The sequence below is a fragment of the Miniopterus schreibersii genome (assembly GCF_964146895.1).
Source record: "Miniopterus schreibersii genome assembly, chromosome: 12".
Classification (NCBI taxonomy): domain Eukaryota; kingdom Metazoa; phylum Chordata; class Mammalia; order Chiroptera; family Miniopteridae; genus Miniopterus; species Miniopterus schreibersii.
Window position 1 is genome coordinate 38,273,712 of NC_138112.1, and position 24,716 is coordinate 38,298,427.

The 24,716-nt window shown below is 44.9% G+C and overlaps 3 protein-coding genes across 4 annotated transcripts; all 3 read right to left on the bottom strand.

Moving 5' to 3' along the window:
• Positions 1-771: 771 nt before the first annotated feature.
• UBQLN3 (ubiquilin 3) lies at positions 772-2,845 on the bottom strand (the record flags this gene model as incomplete). The annotated part of the gene is made up of 1 exon (XM_081153912.1): positions 772-2,845. Exon 1 carries the CDS (start codon positions 2,731-2,733, stop codon positions 772-774), a length of 1,962 nt encoding a protein of 653 aa, XP_081010038.1. The 5' UTR covers positions 2,734-2,845.
• Positions 2,846-7,541: 4,696 nt separating this feature from the next.
• Positions 7,542-9,386, bottom strand: UBQLNL (ubiquilin like; the record flags this gene model as incomplete). The annotated part of the gene is given in 6 exon segments (XM_081153907.1): positions 7,542-8,255; positions 8,257-8,400; positions 8,404-8,901; positions 8,905-9,200; positions 9,203-9,233; positions 9,237-9,386. Coding segments are annotated over 6 exon segments (1,833 nt in total).
• Positions 9,387-11,369: 1,983 nt separating this feature from the next.
• Positions 11,370-17,704, bottom strand: LOC308565105 (olfactomedin-4-like). 2 transcript variants are annotated; one of them, XM_081153909.1, is made up of 6 exons: positions 17,601-17,704; positions 15,778-15,930; positions 14,694-14,918; positions 14,350-14,515; positions 13,788-13,944; positions 11,370-12,260 (listed from the first exon to the last, which is right to left on the bottom strand). In XM_081153909.1, exons 1-6 carry the CDS (start codon positions 17,667-17,669, stop codon positions 11,537-11,539), a joined length of 1,494 nt encoding a protein of 497 aa, XP_081010035.1. In that variant the 5' UTR covers positions 17,670-17,704; the 3' UTR covers positions 11,370-11,536. The 2 variants fall into 2 exon arrangements, with proteins under 2 accessions (XP_081010035.1, XP_081010036.1); XM_081153910.1 differs by having other exon boundaries at positions 14,694-14,876; positions 17,601-17,687.
• Positions 17,705-24,716: the final 7,012 nt, after the last annotated feature.

Here is a 24,716-nt window from a genome sequence, read left to right on the forward strand (position 1 = left end):
CAAGAAAGACAAAAATTCAAGGCATGCAGAGTCTGCGTCAATGATAACAACTCTCTGAATCTGGTTGCTAGGGCCAGTGACTTTGTAAACCTGGTAAGATGAGGGAATCTTAGAACTCAGCCTGAATCCTGCTCTATCCTATCCACTCAGGGATCAGCATCGAATCCAGAAAATGAGAGCCACCGTATTCAGTGGCAATAAAAACAAGAACTGCCCACTTTCACTCTTCAGTCAAGCTGGTAGTAGAAGCACCAAAGAATGGAATACAAGGTGGCAACTCCTACAGGACACAAAATCTGGGGGACCTCTGGAAACACACCAAGAAAGCTGCCTCAGCTTGCCCTGCTCTGTTCTCCATGCCTCTGGAACTTCTAACTTCACTCAGTTTCCCCTCAAGCCTTCCCACTCAGGCAGATATAGCTCTTATCATCACTTCTCTCATACATTCCCCTTTTCTCAGAGCCCACAAAGAATCAGACTCAGGCAGCAGCTGGAGATTGGATGTAATTGCCTCTCAAGACAAGCATATGCAGAACTCAGACTGGGGCCCCATGATGGCACAGTGGCAGGGGTGGTCACTCATAGCACCCCCACCCTGTTTCTGGCCCTTGTTCTTCCTCATTGACTCTGGAATGATATTATCTCCGCAGTAAAGGGCATAATAGTAAATCCGGTTCATAGTGCGGCTGCATTCAAGAATGGGGGAGCTGGACAGTGGGGTGCGGGGGAAAGGGCACAGAGAAAAAGATATGGTCTGAACAACCTGGGCTCCTATGACTGCCTCAGCTTTTCCACCGCTGCATCTACATCACCTCCTGTGGCGATGAGGGCCTGGAGATTGGCTTCAGAATTCAGAAAGCCCATGGCCCGCAGTTGTTCCAGCTGCACCCGGAAGTGAGTCTCGGGCTGCAGCTGCTGGGAATTGGCACTAGCTAGGGCCTGTAGTATTTGGAGAAAAGGAGCAGAATGGAGGCCTAGATCCACAGAGCCCTGTTCTGGGGGAATCTCAGGAACTGGGGCTGGTGAGGGAGCCTCAGGCATAAGGGTATCCTCTCTAGCCTCTACACCTCCTGCCATATTCCCCAGCCCAGCTAGGCAAGGCATGAACCAGAGTAGGAGGTGAGGTGCTTCAGTTGCCAGGACCTGTAGACCCTGCTCAATCTGCAGCAGGGCACGCATGGCACGAGGGTTCGCCATGGCTGCCTGAAGATGCAGAAGCAGGGGCAGCTGCCGACGTATCTCATCCTGCAACAGTGGGGCCTGATTCATGCTGGCTGGCCGCGGAGATCTTGGATACGCTGGTGGCGGCAGCCAGGAATGCTCAGAGATTCCAGGGGTAGCCGCCATTGGGGAATGTGGGGAAGGAACAAATGGGGCCCTGTTGGCAGCAACTCCCAGCTCTGAGAGAAGATCAGGCATGCTGGTACTGTGACCAGTGGACCCATTCCCTGCACAATCTTGGCTTCCATTCTGTCTAGGACTACTCTCTGTGGGGTATCTCAAGAATGCTGGGCAAGAGGACTTGCCTTTGATTGTTACTGACTCCTTGGGGAGTGGCTGGCCTGACTCAGGTTTCTGGGATGAGGGTGAAGTTGGGGGAACTTGGTTTCCTGGTGGTGGTGCTTCTTGGCTTGGACTGAGGGTGGATGCAGTCCCCTGCAGGTAGGTTCCCAGGGACTGGGGACTCTCGTGTAATTGTTGGAGATAGTCATAGAGTCCTATACTACCCAGAATGTTGGGAACCCTATTTCTAATTTCAGATATGTCCTGGTCCCCAGGCCACCTGCCCCGCCTGCCACCTGAGCCTCCATTTGTGGCAGCCCAGGGGTTGGGAAGAGGGTCACAGTTCTCTGTCCTTGAAGGTTGGCTGCTGTTAGTGGTAGCATTAGCCGAAGTGGCAGCAGCAAAGGGATTGCCACCAAACTGTTCCTGTACAGCATTAAGCATTGGGTCCATAATATCTGTGTACATGGTCCGAAGCACATTGTAGCCACCAGGAATGCTCTCCAGGTTACTGAGTGCCCGGTCCTGGCTACGCATCATCTCTTGCATCATGGCAGGGTTACGTAAAAACTCCAGTGTCTGCCGCATGATTTCGGGGTTGTTGAGAATATGCCCAATCTCCGGGTTGTGCTGGATCAGCTGCTGCATATGGGGGTTGTCAAGGACCAGCTGGCTCACCAGGCCTGTGTTTGACATCAGACCCTGGAGGAAAGGCTCATCAATAATCTGAGCCACAAACTCAGGCACAGATACATGCTGCCACATCAGTGAACTTGGCTGGTCGAGGAAACTACCAGAAGTCAGGCCCAGCCCACTGAGACCTGTGAGGAGACCTAAGCTAAAGGTGGATGGCCCATCTGTTGGGTAAATAGAGCTTGGCTGAAGAAGAGATCGAGGGGCTGGAGTAGGGACTGAAGCAGCTGGGGACTCAGTGCTTATGGTACGGCGCTGCATCTTGATGACCAGGTGGACAGTGAGGCCATCTCTCACTCCACACTGTGCCAGTGAGTCAGGGTCCTTGAGGATTTTGCCAGCAAAGATTAAGACCAGCTGATCAGGGTGAGCCTTAAAGCGCTGAGATATCTCTTTCTTCAGCTGCTGGATGGTGCAAGTGTCTGTAACTGAGAAATCCTCCTTGTCCTTAGGCGTCTTCACTGTCACTTTGATGAGGTGGGGATCCTGGACTGGTGCTAGACTGCCCTGTGGCAGGGCCTCTCCGCTTTTGGCCATGGTGGGCAGCAGAAGGCCCAGGTCTGTGGGGACACAGCTGGGGGATGGGAATGGGAGACCAAGATCATCTTTTGGGGTAGTGGTGAAAGTAGGAAAGGTGAACAGAAAAAGGGCCTGGGATCTCAACGTGGGAAAACTAGAGTCCACATAGAAGGGTCAATGAGGTCCCTGAGATAGGATGCTTTGAGAGGATTATGGCTTTGAGAGATGTAGGGGTCAGGGAAGGAACACCTGAGGCCCTGGAAAAGAGGCCTACAGTGGATGAGTAAAGGGGCACTGGCAAGAAGAAGAACCCAGTCTGGGGAATACATACCAATCAGCTGTGACCCCGTCCTTCCTCTTATACAGGGCTCCAAACCGCCCTCATCTTGCTGAGCAGCCACCCCTGAAGCCTTCTGGGCTGGAACCCACTCTATCAGGTCACCTCTGTGACCTCAGCACTGACATCACAGCCTCATACCATGGATTCTTGAGATTTCTCCAAGGTACACTGCATCCCTGGGACCTCTGTCTCCCTCAACCTTTAACTTTTCCACTTCCTTGATCTCCATTGCCTTTTTCATAGTGAGGGGCCTCTGCTGACCCTCCTTCTGAGTCCAAGAGTCCTGCTTCCACAAGCCCTGGTATGTGGTATGTGGAGGCTCACTTGGATTGAACAACTAAGAAAGATTTCTTAATCTTCTGTGTCCCCATTAAGACACAAATTCAGCTACTTCCCAGTCAACCTTCTTCTTCCTGGCATCTGATGTTCCAGTCTTTTCTCTGATTCAACATTAGCCATAAATTATTTATATATTTTCAAAGTATTGACTTTCTGATGGGCAGAAGCTAGAGTATGAGAGGAGTGGAAATTGACAATTTTATTTTTTTTTTACTTAAAAAAATCATTATTCTCCAGAAGAATTCAAAGAATGGATTGGCTATTATTGAGATTAGAAAAAAACAAACAAAACAAAACAAAGAGGGAATATGGTTGTTATCCAGAAAATTAAGAGTTCATTTTTACCTATATGTGAGATGTCTATTTTATATTCAAAGGCAAATGTAGGAAGATAATTCAATACCATGAGTCTAGAGTTTATCCATGTTAACAAAGTATTCAGAATCATGAGCTTAATGTATGTAGGAAAAAGATAGAGGTAAAAAGACAGTCACAGGCACTACAATAATTAGACATCTGGAAGATCAGATGGACTCAGCAAAGGACATTTAGAAAAAATAAAACATTAAGTCAAAAAAAGCAGAGAGAGAAAGAGAGGGAAGATGAAGGAGAGTTTCAAAAAGGAGAGAGTAACCAAATGTGTCAAATGATGCTGGTAGGTCAGTAGAAGGGGAACTGAGAATTGCTACTGGATTTGACAAGAGAGAATTAGGACCATGATGAAACAAGTTTTGGACAAGTGTTGGGTGCAGAAAACCTAATGGACTGGGTTTAAAAACCAATGGATTAGAAAAAAGTGGATCAAATAAAAGTATTGTAAGTGATAAAAATTTAAAAAAAAAAAAAAAAGGTTGGTGGCTCTATGGGCATGTGGTGATAAAGGCTTTTTTGTTTTGTTTTTTCTTGAGAATATGACATTTTTATTCTGATGGGAGCAATCCAATGAGAAAAAAATGAAGCAAGAGAAAAGGAAAAAAATTCAAGAGTAAATTGTTGAGTAGTTAGACAAATGGAGAGTTTGATTTAGGAACATGGACAGTTTATTCAATACAACAGGATGAAGGGCAGAGTGTATGAGTACAGATGCAAGTTAGCTGGTGGATTTAGTGATGGGTGCAGGTGTAAGTCAGTTCTGATCGCTTGTCTTCTTATTGGAATGAGCAAAATATCAGCTGTGATGATGAGAGTAGAAATGAGGATGGTGAAAGTGTGAGAAGAACAGAAAATATATAGAATGATCATTGCAAAGTATAAGATAATGAATTGACTAGGGCATTGGCTCTCCAAGTGTGGTTCCCCACATCATCAGCAGCAGCATCACCTGGGGCTCCACTCTAGACCTACTGAATCAGGACCTCTTGGAATGGAACTCAGAAATTCATCTTTTAACACACTAAAGCAGATTCTGATGAGAAATATTGGAGAAGGAAAACATAGAAGGATCACTGAGAGACCAATTAAGGCTTTTGGTAATAAATTTAAATGAGATTAGTCAGCACAGTTGTCTAATTTTCTCTGCCTACACAGAGATTAGGCAGAGTCAGATAGACCATGGTGAGTTTGCTAGGTGAGTGCTATGCCAGAATGATTATATTGATAGATGTGGAATAGTGTTGAAGCTAGAGAATTGTGGTCGGAAAGCAAAAGAAGGTGCAAGAAGGACACTTACCCCACTTCTAAATCCATATGGAACGAAACAAGCCACTAGCACTGCTGGAGAAGCAGTGTCCTCAGTGGACAGCCAGAATTCAGTAGCAGCAAAAAAGGCAAGGGAACGTTTGGAAAGTTGTAGGTACAAGGGTTTTGCTTTTGCTAAATTATGAGTTCTAAATGGTAGGGTGGAAAGGTTTGGAGAATTGATGACAAGTGGACTATTGAGTCAGATGAGAGATGTTCAAGTTTGTTGGGATGAGAATTAGTAAGAGGACCTGCCCTAGCTGATTTTGCTCAGTGGTTAGAGCATCAGCCCATGGACTGAAGGGTCCTGGGTTCAATTCTGGCCTAGGGTGCATACCTCCGTTGCAAGCTCCATCCCCAGCCCTGGTCAGGGTGCCTGCAGGAGGTAACCAATCAATGTGTGTCTCTCACATCGATGTCTCTCTCTCTCTCTCTCTCTCTCTCCCTCCCACTCTCTCTGAAAAGCAATGGAAAAATATCCTCGGGTGAGGATTAGAGAGAGAGAGAGAGAGAGAGAGAGAGAACCTTGAGAGCCTGAGCTTTTTATGTAAACTGAGGTAACCAAGATATTGGATTAATATGAAATTCTTATTGAGGAGGTAAAGCATCAGTTTTAGCTATAATTTCTTTCTTGAGGCATATCCTTTTGGTAGGTCGCGGTGGTAGAGTAGGAATCCTTAGCAGTAGTTTTGCTAGACACACTTGGAGCTTTGTGGACCTGTCCTTCCCCCTTGCTGATGAAGATGTCCAGCCTGGAGGGTGGGTGGCCTGTGAGGAGCATAGACATGTCTAAGGATCCCCTTTGCAGTCCAAAATCAGAATACTCTCACCACCTCCACTGCTTCTGCCCTAGTCTCGAACATTACCCTCTTCTCTCTGCTCCACCACAAAAACACCTACTAGCTTTACTGCTTCCAACTTTTCCCTTTACCATTATCTATTCCCCACTCAACAGCTAGGCTGATAAATTAAATCACTTCATTCCTTTGCTCAAAATCCAGCAGTGATTTTCACAGTAAAATCCAAAGTCCTTACCAGACCTAAAAATCTCTTTATGATTTCTTTAAGGTCCTCTTTCCCCCCACATTTTCTTATTCACTCCAGCTATACTATCTCCTTGTTATTCCTCAAACATGAGCAGACCCCTACTTAATGGCTTTTACTTTTATTATACAGACTTCTCTGCTTGGAATATTCTTCTCCCAGGGAATTGCCCATTTACATCTTGAATTTTTCTGACTTCTGCTCAACTGTCGCCTTTTCAGAGAGTCCTGTCCTGATTATTCACTATTTAGAAAAGCTTAACCTGATTCACTTTTCTTCACAGCATGTATCACCACCTAATGTGTCTATAAGTTGAATGCTTGATCCCCACAAAAGAAAGTAAACTCTATAAGTAATGGATCTTTGTTTTATCACAGTTATTTCTTCAATGCCTAAAATAATAGTTGACTTAACTAAGTTATGGCAAGAGCTTATTAAATAATTTAATACTTGAGTAGCTGAACTACAATTGTTTCCGTACCAGTTGGCTGAGATACTCTTGGTGAGAAAGGAAACAGAGATGGAAACTTGACTAACCATAGAAAATGTGAGCTGCAAGCATTAGATATGCGAAAGATGATGTGGTTGGGAAATGTGTGTCCCACACATTTCTGAGTCTATCTGTAGTATTTTTCTCTTTTGTATGGTTTGCCTTCCTTAAATGTAAGTCTATGTGTCTCTAGGAATTTGTGTATATCTCTATATGCACATGACTGTGCTTACCTGTGTGTTAACTATGTGCCAATATAGGTGAATCTTTAGTTATGTGAAACTACAAATGTGTACATATCTGTCTGAGTCTACATATGCATGTTCTTGGGTATGTGAACATGATGCATGTGGTTCTATGTGGTCAACTATAATTCCCTATATTAATATAGACATGATGTGTGTGTGTTCAGGTATGCAGGTAGGTGAGACTGAAATATCACACACAGATAGATGCCTTTGTTGTTGTTGTTAATCCTCACCTGAGGATATTTTTTCATTGTTTTTTAGAGAGAGTAGAAGGGAAGGAAGGAGGGAGAGAGAGAGAGAGAGAGAGAGAAAGAGAGAGAGAAGTGTCAATATGAGAGAGACACATTGATTGGTTGCCTCCTGCATGTGTCTTGACCAGGGCCTGGGATAAAACCTGCAACTCAGGTGCTGCCCTTTACTGGGAATTGAACCTGAGGACTTTCCAGGCATGAGCCATACAGGCCAGGGCCAGATAGATGCCTTTTTGGAAAGAAACAAAGCCAACCTCAGATGGAGGCAAATGGGTGTAGCCATTTTATTGACAGGTATTCTAGCCATGGCCAATGGTCAATTATTTGGTAGAGGAGGTATTGGTTGCTTTCTCCTACTCCAGGACTTCTCCAACTAACAGATGAGATGATCAAATGGGTCAGCAGGCAGGTAATGAGGAAGCAGGCAGGCATTGTGGTTAGAATCCCTGGGATCTCTTGAGCTTGCGAATTGCAGTGCTGGTGTCCCCTTCAGTGTCAATGAGTCCTTGCAGATTGGCATGGTGGTTCTCAAATCCCATGGCCTGAAGAGATTCTATTTGCTTGCTGAAATGAATCTCAGGGGCTTGTAGAAGGTGGGCAGAATCTTCAGCTAGAGATTGTAACCTCTGCATGACTGTTTCAGATTTGTCACTGCACTCAGGCCCTTTGGGCTTAGCCATATCTGACACATCCCAAGCCAAGGGCACTGTGTCAGGGTAGCTGCAGCTGGGTGAAGGAAGATAGCCAAAGCCCCAGAGGAAAGGTGCAACCCAGGGCAGAAGAATAGGAGCCTCAGTGGTCAGCAGATGCAGACCATGCTCAATCTGCAATATTGCTTGAGATGCCTTAGGGTTGGCTAGGGCTATAAGCATGTCAGAAAGCTGTGTCTGCTTCAGGAAGGTGGGGAACTGCTGCCTCCACTGTTCATTCAGCTTGGGCATATTCATGAACATCATCTGGACTGCCAGGTAAGGGTTGTTCAAAAGCAATTGCACCATGCTTTCTATGACCTGGGTGGAACTGGCCTGCTCTTCTGACAACTGGAGATCATCCTCTAACCTCTGGTCAGAGCTATCTATAGAGATGGTGGTATCTTTACCTCCTGCCTGAGGTTTCTGTGTGAGCTCTGAGTGAGGTAAGGCTGGTACCCCCAGCTGGCTTCAGAATGTCACAGGTATGACTCTGGCCCTTGGTGGAATTAGTGGTAGTATTGGCCTTAGAAGTATGGTTCACCTTGTTCGGGGTAACATTGACTGAGGTGATTGGAGGGAAACCACAGTAACTAGTATAGATGTCTTAGGTTATACTGAATTGTGGGATCTGGTCCTGCCTTTCCTGGAATGATGGTGAAGATGGGTGTGAGGACTGGACTTGTTCTTGGGCTTGTCCTTCCAGGAGAGCTGTGAAAGGGTTCCCCTCAAAGGGATGTTGGGAGTTGTTGAGTATTTGGTCATTGAAATCAGCATAGCTCTGACCCAGGGCATTATCCCCACCTGGGATTATCTCTGTACCCAGTTGTGACAGTGGGTTCAGAGGATTCTCAAGATTCTGTACAGGTTGCTGGATCTGCATGATCTCTTGAATCAAGGCCAGGTTCCTGGCCAACTCCATTGTCTTCCATTGGATCTCAGAATTGTTAAGGATATGTGAGACTTCTGGGTTCTGTTGTACCAATTGTTGCATTTCTGGGTGTTCTGAGATGAACTGTCCCATGAGGTCCATGGTGGACCAAAGCCACTGGGTGCTAAGACTCTCCAGCACCTGTGCTATATGCTCAGGACCACCCACTGCTGGGTCCTAGGTATGCACCTGGGGTGCATCAGACTCCACAAAGAGGGCTGCTTCCACTGGGGTGTGATTCATACCAGCAGGCTTATATACCCCACTGCTTTTTCCTTTGGTGTTTCTGTCCCTGTGGCAAGACTCATTGGTCGGCAAGTTCCAGGAAGAATGGGCCAGGAATCTGGAGCCCTGTTTAGACTTGATGACTAAGTGGATGGTGTGGCCATCATGGATGCCCCTCTGACTCAGTCTATCATGGTCTTTGAGAATACAGCCCATGAAGACCAGTACTAGTTGGTCCATTTGGCATTTAAGTGAGCCAATAGCTTCTCCTTGAACTGCCTCACCTAGGTGTCATTAGCTATCATAAAGTCTTCCTGCTCACCTGGTGTCTTCAACATCACTCGAATGATACTTGAAGAGATGTTCTTGTTGGAAAGCACCCCTAAAGGATGCCCGGGCTGGGCCATCATGGATGTTTGAGAGATGACATGTGGCATGAAACCTTAGTGGGAAGGCAGATGGAGAGCAAGTAGAAGCAGGGAAAGGAAGGGTGAGTGGAGATCATTGGCCTCTGTCTCAGGTGTTATGTTCTCAGGCCACAGGCTAGTCTCCTTGTTACCCTAAAAGGGATGAGTGACCAGACTGGGGCCAGGTATTTTGCGATGTTCTATCCCCTACCCCAGTTCTCCAGATGTGGCCCAGCTAAGGTCTGTCATGGCTATTGATTCATACTTGTTGCAAGATAAGCTAAGTAGAGATAACTCCCCCCAGGGCTGACCCTCCCCCTACCCCACCCACCAAGAGCATAAACTCTTCAAAAAAGGGATATTATGATGTTAACTTTGGCTTCACAGTTTCTGCCAGGACTAACTGGGAAAGGAAGGCATATTTAGGCAGTCCAGGTCTACACAATGAAATAAAATAAGAAAATTATCCAGAATATTGGGAACAAAGTTCTCAGAATGGAACTATTAAAAAAATAAATAAAAGACCAGATTGGTTATGTGGGATATGTGGCATTATGCATGGGTTCCTTGTAGGAATATTAGGCTTGTAGTATGAAAATTTTGGTCTACTGAAGCCACAGATAAAACTACATACCTTGGGTAAGAATAGAATCTCTCCCATAAGAAGAAGTTTATTGCTTTTGTTAGCAATCTGGAAAGAATGGAGACTTAGAAAGGAAAATGGAGCAAGAAGAAAGTTCTTAAGTGAAAAAGGTTATATTTTTCTCTGCACCTAAATTTGGGATTCTAGACTTAAATGAGAGTGTCCTCAGGAGATTGGAGGGATGGGGCAGGTGGAGATTTTCTCTATCCTAGAAGCAGGAGCTGGGCTAGCCAGGGAGGCTTCCTCTAGGGGCATTTCAAACTGAGCTGTTCCTTGCAAAGTATTTTTAATGCACTTATCAATTGGTATTTCTACATGTTATTATAGCAGAATTTTTAGAATGATTTGTTTCAGTGTCCTAGCCTGGTCTTAAATGCCTACCTTTGTGACGAAGCATTAAGGGGAAGAGATGTCTGTATAAACCAAGAGGTGAGAGTGAAAGTGGTTAACAGTGATATTCCTAATAAGACAGGTTTGGGCAACTAAAAATCCAGATTCTCAGTTCCATGCCAGGAACTTGGGATGGTGATTGCTTTTTATTTGTGTAGCAGATGAATTTTCTATTAGTGGATAGGTTAAAATGCACATTTATGTCTACATTAATGTTTGTTGTGGATGGAAATATTTTATCTGTAAGAATGAGAATGAATATGTCTGATTGGATAAATACTTGTGAATATGTATGTGTGAAAGTATAAGCATGAGGCAGTGTGTGTGAACTATTCTGTTATCTGTGTGACTGTGAAGCCTTCAGGGTCTGAAACTTTGAACATTCCACTCACCTGCCTAGTAGGTAGGTTCACCATGCAGAGAGTCAGGGCCCATATGTTCTCAAAGTGTTGAAGATAAGCAAAGAAACTACCGTTGTCTAGGAGACTTCTTGCTATCACACTAAAGGATATTCTTTAATGAGAATATCTGGACCTCCACCCCAGTGGATGCCAGATCTGCCTCATGCTCAGCCATCAGTTGCTCACTTCCTAGAGCAGGACTCAGACCTAAAGCCCTCTCTCAGTTACATTTAAAAGTGAGATTTATTTAGGACAGTGAGACATTGATTTTCACACCAAGACACTGCTCCTTTTCTCCCAGGTACCTCCCAGATGGTTGGGAATAAGAAAGAGAACTTGCACATCCCAGTCTAATGACAAGCTCCCCTAGATCTTCTGCACAGGAACCAGATGCTCTCTACCTGTGATAATTCTAAACCTAGTTCCCAGAGTCCAAAATTGTAGGAGCTGGATTCAGTTTTCAAAACACAGAATATGAGATTTTTTTTAACTCCAGCTCCTATAATTCTAGGATTCTGGTAAAGAGGGGACTAACATTTTCCAGCCCACATTTTGTTTCCCAATCAAATCCACATAGATCATTATTAAAGAGAACTTTAATGTGCTGATTGAGATATTAAGTATAAAGAACTAACTAGATATAATCAATGCCACCAATCATTAAGGCTAATGTCCATTTTGGGGAGTGGTCCACCTGGAGGGTGAAGAGGAGGACATGCTTCTACCAATGCTCTTCCCATTGGGTCTCAGAGCCTGGAGCGCTTTTTGGGTTTGGCAGCTTTGGGTGGAGCCCAAGGCTCAGAAGGCCTTTTGGCTGGTGGTGTTGGTAGCTTGTGTTTCAGTGCCAGGAAGGTGAGGTCATAATTGACCAGGTAGCCATCATTATAGACATACAGCTTGTGATCTATGGGGCAGTAGTTGATGCCCTGCAGTGTTTCCAGCATCTTATCCAGCAAGATGCTGATATAGCTCTCCTGTCCAGTGGTGGTATCAAAAGCATAGAAGATCTCCTCTTGGCGGGTGCTCAGAGAGCGTAAGGCATAGAGCACCCCACAGGCCATGAAGGCCCCTGACAAGGTTGGCTTGTACTGACTGGTGCGCCAGGTTTCTTCCACATCTAGGGTGCTGGTATTAAGGCGACTCACAACCAGGTTGCCCTTGCTCTCCTCTGTGGCATAGAGCACCCACAGCCCCTTCTCATCACTGGCAAAATCTAAGTCCTTCCAAGGCACACCAGCATAGGAGAAGCGGTTATTGTAGGTGGCACCAGGCAATGGACGCTGCAGAACCAAGGTGTTGGAAGAAAGGTCCACTTTGGCTATGTCACCTGTGCCATAGTAGTTAAAGTACATGAAGTTCTTGTACACAGTATTGCCACTGCCATCACCGTAGCCCATCTTCCACTGCTCATAGTTCTTCAGCAGTACCAGGTCATCATAAGACTTGTGCAGGCGGTAGTAGTCAAAGTACCTAGGCCAAGCACCACATCAGAGTCATCAGGTGACAGAAAGAAGCAGGGTGACAACATGCTATTAAAAAATGTGCAAGCTGGTGTCCTAATTAATGGAGCTTTGGAGTCAAACAGAATTGATTTTTAATCTTTCTTTTTTTACTGACAATATACTATGACAGAATAAACAATTGAAAAAGCCCCCACAGAAACAGTAGTAATAACATCAACAGCAACAATGCCTAATAGGCATGCTACATGGATTATCTCATAATAAAGTCACTTTCAGATAGCTTTTATCCCCACAGGCTAGGAGACCATCTCAAAAAGGCTGAGTAATTGGCTACAGGTTAATCAGCTCATAAGTAAATTTGTTAAAAATAATTACCTCCTTGTTAAGACTAAGATAATACAAATAAAACAATTACTAGAGCATTCATCTCAAAGTAAATAATCAACAAGTGGTAGCTATTATTTTTTCTTCTTTATGGATAATTTTCTTTGCTTAGACTTCACTGCCTCCCACCTGCTGTTAAGACACAGGTGTCCTGTAGTAGGACAGAGTTCTGAAGCTGGATTCAGGAAGATATATGCTCAGAAGGTCACTTTGGAAAGTCCCTTCAATTATTCTTGACCTATCAGTATTGCCATCTCTTAATATTGGGCAGTAAATCCTGACTTGCCCACAAAGATTTTCAGAGGATTAAAAAGCAAAAGCATGTAAATAAATGTGTTTTGTATGCTAGAAAATATCTCTCCAAATTGGGGAGCATTATAATCAGCAGAAAGCTCATCTTTCTGAGATGAGCTTCAACTTGGATTCTTTAATGAGTTGTTCAACCCATGTTCACCCCTCCCTCCCATGACCTCTTAATCAATTGAGTCTATGTCATACTCTGCATGTACTGACTTTATGTAAGACCTTGTCTGTGAGCTGCTCCTGCCTTCCTAGCCAGGTTGCTCATTTATTGAAGGGCTCATTCACCTACTCATTGATTCATTTAGCTATGCTGTGACAAATATTTATCTGCATCTACTATGTTATCCACACTTCTCTATGTAATTTCATGTGATATTCTCATATATCTAATTACTCTCATTTTGCAGCTGGCTAAGAGCGATTCTGAACTCTTCATTTACAAGGTCCCTTAGCCTAAGTGGCAGTACTGAGATTCAAACTCAGATCTATTTGACTCCAAGTGTCAAGTTTGGTCACGTTTATCCTCTGAACTTCTTCTGAGCAGAAGTTAAGATTCTGAGGCCCAGGTATAGAAGGGTTCATTCTAGAGATGAGATCAAGCTAGGAATAGAACCAACCCTGGATTACAATGGGATTCAAAATTTCAGACAGTGAATTTTTGAAGAAAGCGTAGAGCAGTCTGGGCCATCCATAACCCATGAGAGAAGCACTAGGAGGTAATTGTCAGGCCCAGGGGCATACTTGAAATGGAAGAAGCTGGGATGGGGCCACAAAGAAGCCTGCTGGGGTAGGATAGGGAACATTTGGCATGAACTTTGTTGCAGAAGAGTAATCATCCTGGACTCACCTGCCATCTAGCAGAGGGGCCACCCAGTAGAGGGGAGAGGATGAGTTGGGTGCCGAGTCTCGGCCCCAGGCTCCTGCCTTGTAAGCGAAGCCTCTCCAATTGAGCTGCACCACAAGGGGTCTGCTGACTTTCTGGAGGCCTCCATGGGCGCAAGAACCTAGAGAAGAGAGCAGGCAAGGTATGAACTGGTGTGAGGCACATGACCCACAGAGAGCAGGGTATGGAAGTATAGTAACCATGTGTGCATTTGAGTGGATGTCCATGACCTGAGTGCACAGATAAGTGTGATTATACAAGCAGGTGAAATTGTGCATGGATGGAGGCCAGTGTGTATGTCTGATTATAAGTGTGCCTATATGTCTATGTACGTGGGTATGCCTGTGTGTGAGTGTACTAATCTTGGTCTATATCCCTTAGTGATACAATAAGAGAGGAAATAAAATTCTTACTCTACATCAAGATCTTTACTGCCCACCCCTCAGTACAGTATAGCCAACCTTACATATGCCCAGCCCTGTCCTTGGGGAGATGATATCTTGGGAAATTCAGCCTGAAGCCTCACCAGGGGGCAAGGATGGGCCAGGGTTTCTGGCGGCCTCTTCTTGCTCTTTATCTCTCTCACACTCGCTTAGCTGGCTCACAAGGGCATCCACTTCCTGGCGAAGGGTGCGGAAGCTGCGCTGGTCAGAGTCAGCCAGAAGCTTGAGTGTGAGGCTGGCGTTAGCCACCTGCAGAAATGAGATGCCAGGAATGTGGGTCACTGAGAGTTCTTAAGAACCGACCTCAGGCTCCCCCATTTCTCAGCTCAGGGTCTTTTTCCCCAGAAAGAAAAAAAAAAAAGTGATTTTGGAAACTCAAATTTGCAATTAGATAAGATAGGAGGCTATCTTAAATCTCTCCACATACCTGCCTCTGGAGTTGGTAGAGAAGTTCTCCAGCTGCACCAACTCTTCCCTTAGTTTTAAGCTGAGCCGCCAACTGCTGTACTCCCTCCAGCTCCAGGCGCAGCAGGTTGAAGGCTGGGGACTCATAGGAGTCAACACGGGCAGTAGGATTCCTGGACTTCCGGGCTCCATTCATTTCTAGGATCTGGTTATTGGAAACTTCAGTGGCGCATGCATGCTCACTGACCTGGGCATGGGGGAATGGACAGGCAGTTCTCCCAAACCTCAACAGCTATGGCTCTTTCCATCTATTTACATCCCCTCCCACCAGTGCCATGCAGCCTACAAAATACTCTCATGTCCATCACCTTATTTGCTTCCATTAACAGCCCTTGAAGTGAGCATTAGGATTATACTCATTTCACAGCTGAGAACACTAGCATCCCTTTCACTTCAAGAAAAATAAATATTTCCCCTGCACCACCCAGATTCTCTCTTTCCTTTTCTGTTTAGAGCCACAGACTCTCAGGAATGGTTTAGTGAGTGAATGAATGAACTGACTTCCAGCTTCCAGTTGGGCCCCATCCATTATCCTTCCCCAGGAGCTCCACTAGTGACCATTACAAAAAGCAACTGCCCTCATCACACTGCTGAAGCACCATTTCTGTTTACTCATCCTTACTTACAGCATCAATTCCAAGCTCACCAGCCTGGCCACACATCTCTCCACCAAACATCCCTATTTTAACTCTGCCACTTAGACCCTCTCCTGCCTCCTTTGCACTGGTCATCCCACTTCCAAGCCTTTTCTTGTTCTCTACCCTCTTCCCATCTCCCAGTGAATTCATGCTCACTAATTCACCCATTAATGTAGGAAGCACTCCCTCTGTCACTACCCTTGGGGGTCCCCCAAAAGCACCTAATTTGCCCTTCATACTAAGGATTCTCTCAAAGATGAGGGCTGTGCTTCCTTAAGCTTCTTCTTTACCACCAGAGCCCATCCCCATGCTAGGTCCAGGAGAGGCTGCTTGTGTGCTACATCCTGTCCCAGCCCCAGCCCCAGCCCCAGCCCCAGCCCCAGCCCCAGCCCCAGCCCCAGCACTCACCCTGGACAGCTCCTGCTCATACTTGCCCATGAGTCCCTGGGCTGTTTGCAGTAGCTGTTCCAACTGTTTCAAGGGGATGATGTTGTTGGGCAGGTAAGCCACACAATAGCATATGCCATCCTTATCCACGTGGCCTGGCACAGTCTTTACCAGCTGCAAAATTATGGTTACAGGCACATTAAGCACATATGTTGGAACACAGTGTGCTTTTTGGCAACACGAGGCAGGAAAAGAGGCTGACCCTGCCTAAGATGAGCTCTCTACACAGGAGGCTGTTCCTGACCGTCTGGACATTCTTCCGTTATGGGTTTGAGTGACCCTTCCCTTGAACTTCTCAGAACTGAAGCCACGGTCTCCTTCTAGCTCCTATACTGGCTGGATCTGGCTGCAACTCCCATATCTGGAAGCAGACATTTCCTGGATGCTCTGTGGGAGGGAGGAAAGCTGCTCTCATGGGGCTTGTCAGGGGACCAGTTTAGGTGCTGCAGTTCTATGAAGTGCCCTCACTGTAGAGATTTAGTAGATCCCCACAACTTTACTTTGTCTTGAAGACAGCAGGTACAGAGAATTCCAATTTGTCAAAGAGAACAAAATATTAACAGCACCACAGGGCACCAGAGTCTGGACTGATATTCAGCGTTCACAAGACCATGATAAGGTGGGACTTGTTATTCACATTTTATAATTGAAAAACCATAGGTTCTGAGGATTTTCAAAAATATTTTACTGAGTCACATGATTAATAAGTGATAAGGCTGAAAGCTGCCTGCATGTCTCATGTTTGTTCTACAGCCTTAGACTCCTAAGGGAGTGTTGGTGTGGGTGTGCAATGCAGGTCAACAGGGTGAGGGTGGCAGGCAGCTGATTTGCATCAAGTAAGCGGAGTGAGGGGGGAAGGGTTCTAGAAATGAGAGATGCATCATTTGGAGTCTTCTCCCCTTTGCCTATAAACTTACTTATAAACCTACTGATTCCAGAGCCAGTTGCCTGAGTCTACTTCTGGCTCTGTGACATTGAGTGAATTACTTTTCTCTCTGTGTGTTCCAGTGTCCTTGTGTGAAATGAGGACACTTATGTTTTACTTTAAAAACTGTAAATATATGTAGAGATTAATTTGTAAAGATTATTACTAGCTTATGGTTAGTATAATTAGTTATTATAGGTTCTAAGTTATTAAGACTCTTATAAGCCTGTTAGTTTTTATGATCCCCTATGGTCACCTCTCCACTCCCATTTTGAAGCTGGATGAGCCAGCACTGGACTGAAAACTTCTTCTCAAGTTGTTGGTTAGGCCTGTGACACCAGCTGAGATTTCTTTACAGAATCTTCAAGAATTAAGATATGTCCAGGTGCTTCTCTGAATAGTCCCACACAAAGCTTCTGTGGCCATGTTGTTAATCTGGCATTGTCTTCAGCCTGCTGCAACTCCAACCCAATAGTGTAGCTTTCTGGGATAATGCAGCACAGATCACATGCTTACTACAACAGCCCAGGCTCATCTCCCTTAGCTCCAGCATCCTTAGCACAAGTAAAGGGTGGCCAACTTCTGCATACAATGAAGATTTGTGAAGAGCAGGTGGACAGCCCAGAATTCTTCCCTCTCACCTTCATTCTTGTTTTCCTCTCTCACCCTATGCCCACCCATACCCAGGGATCATCAGAGCAGGCAGGGTACTCCATCTTCCTTCCACCCATCCCTCTCCACCTTTACTCTCTCTCAGAACCTGGGGTACTTGAAAAGAATCCGAGCAGTGAAGGAAGCCAGTCCAAAGCACAGAACCATCTCCCTCCCTGCTTGTGATCCCTCCACCATCCACCTGTACCTGAGGCTGTCCTTGGATAACCAGGGACAGCAGCAGTAGAGTGGTCAGAAGGGCTGGGGCCAGCTGCATCTTGCATCCGCTGCAGGATGAACTAAGACCTCTGAGTTCTCCTAGGCTTTTATCTCTGGCCCAAGTGAATAGTCTCACTAGGAGGGGCACAGATTTCAACATCTGAACAGAATGAGAATGGAAGAGGGTGTGAACAAGGTATGGGGTAAGTGGTGGGAGAGAAGGATTGCGAAAGACTGGGGCCTGCAGAACGGGGTGGAAATGAGTTTGTTACTATAAGCAGGGTCTTTCTCATCCATTCCCAACCTGGGATCTGCCCTTGTCCTGCTAGACCCCCCTGACTAAACAGATTAAGAAAAACCTGATATATTCTGTGGGGACCTTGGAATAAGTCCTTTTCAGGAAGGATTATGGCCTTTCCCTCAACTTTGATGGAGGAAATACTCTAGGAGGAAATGCAACCCTACCTGCTTCATCTTGAGGACAGAGCCATTAACTTAACCACTTGCCTTTGGATGAAGGCCAAGCTGTATATTTAGGGAGGTTGCTTCAGCAACACTGTACTAGTTTATTCTGTTATGTGCACTGCCTCACCCCTAGAAATTTGTCTCCTCCACCATTGTAGGCTTTCTAAACATTTCTATCCCATCCCACTATTCAAACGTAGCTCCCAATTTTGAGCTCCTGATGCCAGCAGCCTCAGTGTCTGTCCTTCAGGAATGTTTCCTCCCAGCACCTTCTAACTAGCCAAAGGAACCTGTTGAACCTTCAGTCCCCTGGCCTCCCAATGAGGCTCCCTACAGAAAGGAAAGAGTTTGGGTCATGAGTCCTGGATAAGGAGTCACAATTCAGTGTCCCTGGTGTTGTTATGCTTAAGTATTTCTCAGGCAGTGTCCCCATTCAGAGCCACCTTTCACTAACCTGGTTCTGGCCAGACAAAGTGATGAGGAAAAACAAGATCCTGATCCCCCGCTGTGTGCTGGGCCTCTCTGTCTGACATGGTCCAAGCCCGACCTCTTCTATATGAGTGTGATACATCTGTGGAGATCAATATACGGTTATGAATAGTCCAGGCATTGAAGACCCAGGCAGAGAGAGGTCAGTTCAATGTGCACTCTGCCCCCATGATAGAAATAGAGCTGTGGTGAACATCTATATGAGGGTGAACACTGGAGAAAACAGAGTATGCATTCATTCCCATGGAAAGCCCTCTCAGGGCCTACAACTCTCACTGCTCCTGTCCAGCAGAGCTGAAGCAAGTACTTGAGCCTCTGAGCAATCTGCTGGGTCTGTACTCCATAAACCACAGGATTGAGTCAGCTATGCCCCATAGCACAGAGGCTGGCAGATGGCCACTTAGCAGTATACAGCCATGGCGAGCAGCACTGAAGACTTAGCAATGAAGGCCACATGGGCGACATAGAGCTGATCTAGACAGACTCCCAAAGAGATCACATTTTACAGACCCCAGGGCACAGCGAGGGCACTGTGGATATGGCCAGGACCAGGTCAATGGCTGTCAGGAGCCCCAGCAGCTGGTACATGGGTGCCAGAGTGGCCATCTACAGCAGGCACACCGGCACAGAAAGCCAGGCATGCAAAGCTTGCAGTCCTGGCATTTATTCCCAGCAACACAAAGAGGAGCCCAGAGATGAGCACAGTCTGGTGGAAAGCAGGCAATGTGGGATCTAGCTCCATCTCCTGGTCCCACCTGACTGTTCCTGCAGGGTATAAATGTTTCTACAAAGATTTTTAGATTGGTGGGGGTTGGGATCAGGGCTTAGGATGCTGTAGCATTTACTGAGAGCTGTCTTTATGCCAGAGAGTTTTAAGAATTTTGCATATGCTGACCTACAGATTTTCTTTTCTCTCTTTTTTTTTTTTAGACAGAGAAAAAGAGGGAGAAAGACATCGATTTGCTGTTCTACTTGTTTATGCATTCATTGGTTGACTCTTGTGTGTGCCCCGACGGGATCAAACCTGCAACCTTGGCGTATTGGGATGACGATCTAACCAACTGAGCTACCCAGCCAGAGCTTGACCTATAGATATTCTAACAGTCTGTGTGTTTGCTAATGTTCCCATAAGATGGATCAAGGAATTTAGCTTCTGAGAGGTTAACAGTTTTACTCTAGGTCACACATATGGGAAATAGAACCAGGATTTGTACCAATACTCATTTGGCTAAAGACCATGCTCTTCAGACTGTCTTCTCTGGATGGAATGTCTCCTCCTCAGCTCAGGCTCATGGAGACATCGAAGTGTGCTTTTCTTGATGACCGTCCCAGTGGGTGTCAGTCATGTTAACTAAGCCTAACCCCTCCAACTGCCATACAGCCTCTGTGCTCCCTCCACTCTGGGGGAGAGGTAAAGCAGGGGAAGGGAATACACAATGGCTATTTACTGAACACCTGTCAGTAAATGGAGTGAAAAAGTTCCTCTTCCAAGTTCCTTTTCCAGAAGCTACTTTAATAGCTTAGACACACTCTTTGCAATGTTACAATCCTCTTAGACTCTCCAGTACTTTCTCCCAGCTGCCCATGTCCTCTGACATCCCTCCCTCCAGCTTCGATGCACCGTATCTCTATGTACTTGTGTCATAAAACTTAGTTCTTCTACTGGCCAGTATAGATATTCATGTCCTAACTCAGCTTTGTGGCTCTTTTTCTTCTGTCCTTTATCTGTGGGGAAACCCGTGGGCTGTACAGAACTCAGTCTGGGAAAATTCTGATTGCACTGAAGGCATAGCAGAGTGTCCGGGTTGAGCTTCAGTAAAAGCAACTGGGGTCAGGTGCCACAATAAAAGTGCAACTGATGATCAGGTTTAGATGGTGGAGGTAAGAGGACCTTACCTGGGTTTAAGTGGGTAAAAAGCAGCCTGGAAGAAGGCTTTCCATGCTCCACGTAAAGACCACTTATGTCCTTGAACTTCATGAGACATAGCATCTGGTATTTTAACCTGACCCTGGGGGCCAAAGAACCTGGGGCAAGTGAACAGAGAATAGGGTCTCTGGCCCTGGGTGAAGCCATCAAGCTTCCCACGGTCTGCATGTGCTCCAGCCTTATGTGCACTCCCTCCTGCGCTTTCCCTCACATCCCCACATTTTGACTCTTGCAGAGTAGGCTCAGGTAACAAACCAGGCTAGAGTTTTCTACATGGAAGTCTTATTGGTTTAGAAACCAGAGCTTCCTTCTGAAGGATGAGACTTCACCGAGTCATGGGGCCTATCCCACAATGGGAGCCCTTGTGGGCTCCTTTGAACCCTGGGAAGGTTCTGCCAGGGCCAACAGGGCAGGCCCAGCTTTTACAAAAGAAGGAGGATATGTGAAATTCCTCAGGGCCTGAGAATGCCTCTTCCAAAACCACAGGGTAAGCACAGCTGTACCTGAGCAGGGGCCCAGTAAGCAAGTCCTGTGCTCAGAGTGGGGGCCCTACTAGCACACTTCCTCTTGGTAGAATTCCAGGAACAACTCTCCGCTTTCCCCATGTTCACAGCCCGTACTTTGCTCCTTCCGTTTCCTCCCATGGGCTAAGTGACAGGGAGAAGAAAGCCAAGACCCACTTCCCACCCTCCAGCCTCAGCCTCCATTCTGTGTTTGGTTCTCTGCAGGCACAGCTGCACCCTTCTCATCGCCCACCTGTTTACTTGGCCCTCCTTGCCTCATCTCCAAGCCCACCTCCGCTCAGCTTCCTCTGTAGGTCAGGAGTTCAGCAAAGGACACATTGAGGGAGAAGGAAGGTAGGTTTTCTACCCTCCCTGAGCTCCTAGGCACAGGACTGTCTCTGAGCTATGGCTTGGAGTCCAGGAGCTTCTCCTCAATGGTGATGCACTTCAAAGGTGTCACACTGTGGTGCACCCCGTCTATGATCAGGAAACTGATGTATAGAACAGATAAAGTCACATAAGGCTAGGACCAGGAACAAGATCTGGATCCCAGTCCAGGACAGGTTTCTCTCCTGGAATTTTCACCTTGCTCCTCAGTTGACAACAATTTGCTTTTGCTTTTTTAAAATGTATCTTTATTGATTTCAGAGTGAGGAAGGGAGAGGAAGAGACAGAGATAGAAACATCAATGATGAGAGAGTCATTGATCGGCTGCAGCCCGCAACCCAGGCATGTGCCCTGACTGGGAATCGGACCCCTATCTCCTGGATCCTAGGTTGACACTCAACTGCTGAGCCACGCTTGGCTGGGAACAATTTTCTTCTTGACAGGAGATGCTGGCTTGACCACTCACACAGATTTGGGCAGTCTCCTTGCTCCTAGGTTTCCACTCCTATTCTGAGGGAGTCCTCATTCTGACTCCATTCACACTCCTTTTTCCTGGTATGAGTTTCTGGGGCCACTGGTGGTGACCTGCAGGAACCAGCCATAGCCTGAGACTTGTCTGCCACCATCTGCTACCTCCTCTCCATGAGGTTCCAAGCCAGAGCTCATCACCTCCCTCTACTTTTTCTGTTGATCCTTCTCAGGGGGGCTCTGGCTCCTCAGGGCCATTCTGCTCAGGGTGGCTCACATATTGTGTCCTGCCTAAAGGACCTGAGGGAAAAGGCATTCCCTCCAGGAAAGAGTAGAACACCAAAGAACATGTTAAATGCATCTGGAAGTATTATGGGAAAAAGAAAGCATAGGAAAAAGAGGTCAAGAAATGGACTCAGACAGCAGTCTAGGTTTGTTATATTATTTGGAGTGAATAGATCAATCACTTTGAACCTTGCTTTAAACAGAATATGTGGTCCCCACCCTGATTCTGGAGGCAGTAGGCATGGGAGGGAAACGTGGTTCAAGGTTATATTTTTCTCATTTCTGCTTATTCTCAATACTTTTTCTGACAAACCCAACTGACTCTGAACTGTATATAAAATTATGAAGGATATAATATCAACCTATGTAGTTTAGAGCTTAAGTTTGGTGTAAAAGTATGTTTGGATGGAACAGTGATTGGTACAGATAAATCTGCAATAAGCTACCAAGATTAAGGAGCTTACATCAGAATATAAACCAAAAAGCTTGCAATGAAAAATAACAGTGAGCTAAACTGAAAATATGTTTAGTGCTATAGTAAGAATGCAGAATTATAAAAAAAGTAATAAGTTAAATTTAAGATTATTCTCTTTATTGTGTGATAGCATAAGAAGTGACCAAAAAGAACAGTTACTGCCTGATGAAGAATGATGGTTATTATGGGGAAAAGCTCTATTGAGATGTTTAAACTATGGGATGAACTTTTAGTGTTTCTGGAAAATAATAACCCTTTTTAACCCAACTTCTTAAGGGTATAAATTGGACTGCCAGATTCTCTTATTTGACTATATTTGGTATTCTTTATATTCTTAATACTTTCATGCACATATTTTTCAGTAGTGGAAAAGTTTTAGAGGTAAATATAAAAGAAGTTTGGAAGATCAGAGTTTCTACAGAATATTATGACATAATTCATAAAATAAGAATAGTTTTTAATAAAATAGTGATGAGCTTATTTGCAAAAAGTTATCACCAAACACCTTACAAATTTAGTAGAATGTTTTAAATTTTATTTTCCATCAATACAAAATTCATGCATAGAAATACAAAGACTTAGACTCTATTTCTTTCATTGAAAGATCATTTAGCCCTGGCCAGGTAGCTCAGTTGGTTGGAGCATCATCTGGTACAGCAAAAGGTGGCTGGTTTGATTCTTGGTCAGGGCACATACCTAGGTTGCAGGTTTATTCCCTGGTCAGGGAGCGTGCGGCAGGCAACCAATTGATATTTCTCTCTCTCTCTTTCATTCTCTCCCCCTTTCTCTCTCTAAAATATCAATTAAAAAAGAAAACACCATATTCTAAGATGATTAAAAAGAAATATCATTTGAATTTAACTGTAAAAGTATATGATAAATTGTTGGAACTGGCTGCTAATGAAGCATTGAGGATAAATAATAAAATATAGTTTTGTTTGCCTCATGTTAAATAAAAGATAAAAATAAATGGTCTTTAAATGATGGGATTATTGTCCTAGCTGGTTTGGCTGAGTGATTAGAGTGTCAGCCCCCAGACTGAAGGGTCTCAGATTCGATTCCCAGTCAAGGGCACAGACCTTGGTTGTGCCCTTTTGAATATTTTATGCCTTTTGAATATAGTAATAGAAATAAGATTTATATGTTCTAGAGTTATTTTTAAATTTTAGTTTTCTAGTTATTTATTTTATTGTATTTTATGAAAGTATTAATCTATAGTTTTTGTAAATAAAAGTGGTCCTTCCTCATTGATAGTTTGAGAAGAACTTATCTAGAGGCCTTTCTCTGCATATGTACACATATATGTATATACACATTTGTCATGCAATGGCTGCCTTCTGCAGAACAAAATGAGCTAGTATGATTGTTCTATGAATCTTCACCCACTCTTCAATGTGTCCTCCAAACCTCCAAAGTTAAGGCTTGGAAATAAAGTAATAGGAAGGATATATATACATATACACATATATATTAATAGGAAGCCAATATGAATATACAGTAATATCACATTCTTGAATTAAATACTATCAGAAATAAAGCTGATATTTTTATATCCATCTTACTCCTATGCCTATGTTGCAATTAGTTTGCAAGAGGAAGTAGAGAATGTGTGATTAATTATTAGCTTTCAAATGCCAACAGTAGCATCAAGCTATGAGACAGTTGGAAAACTTTACTTACTGATATTTCAATCAGTTCCCTACATCTGCTGAAGACTGGTTTATGAGCTCCCACATTTCTCACTGTCCAACCCGTACCTAGAGATAATTTCCCCCATCAACCTAGACTTGCAGATCTTTGAAACACATGGTTTCTCACTTAGTCTCAGGCAATTCCCTCTGGTGAGAGGTTCTGTTCCCCTTTATTCTTGGGGTTCAAAGTTTTTGTGTTATTCTAGACAATCACAGAGATGAACTCTTCCAGAAAACTTTCCTTGACTCCAAGAGATGGTTGAGTTGGCTTCCTTAGAATCCTACCCCAATCCTTGCAAAGCCATAAAATAATCTGAATAAAGCATCCACATGTGTGACTTCCTCCTTGGGCTCAGCTATAAACCTCTTGATCACTCACGGCATGCGTACTTGCTTCACATCTCTACTCCCCATT

Coding starts and splice junctions, on each gene's coding strand:
- LOC308565105 (XM_081153909.1), bottom strand. CDS start 17,669: ATGCAGCTGGCCCCAGCCCTTCTGACCACTCTACTGCTGCTGTCCCTG. Junction 14,919..15,777: donor ATGAGCAGGAGCTGTCCAGG/GTGAGTGCTGGG, acceptor CCCCATGCCCAG/GTCAGTGAGCATGCATGCGC. Junction 14,516..14,693: donor TCTACCAACTCCAGAGGCAG/GTATGTGGAGAG, acceptor TCATTTCTGCAG/GTGGCTAACGCCAGCCTCAC.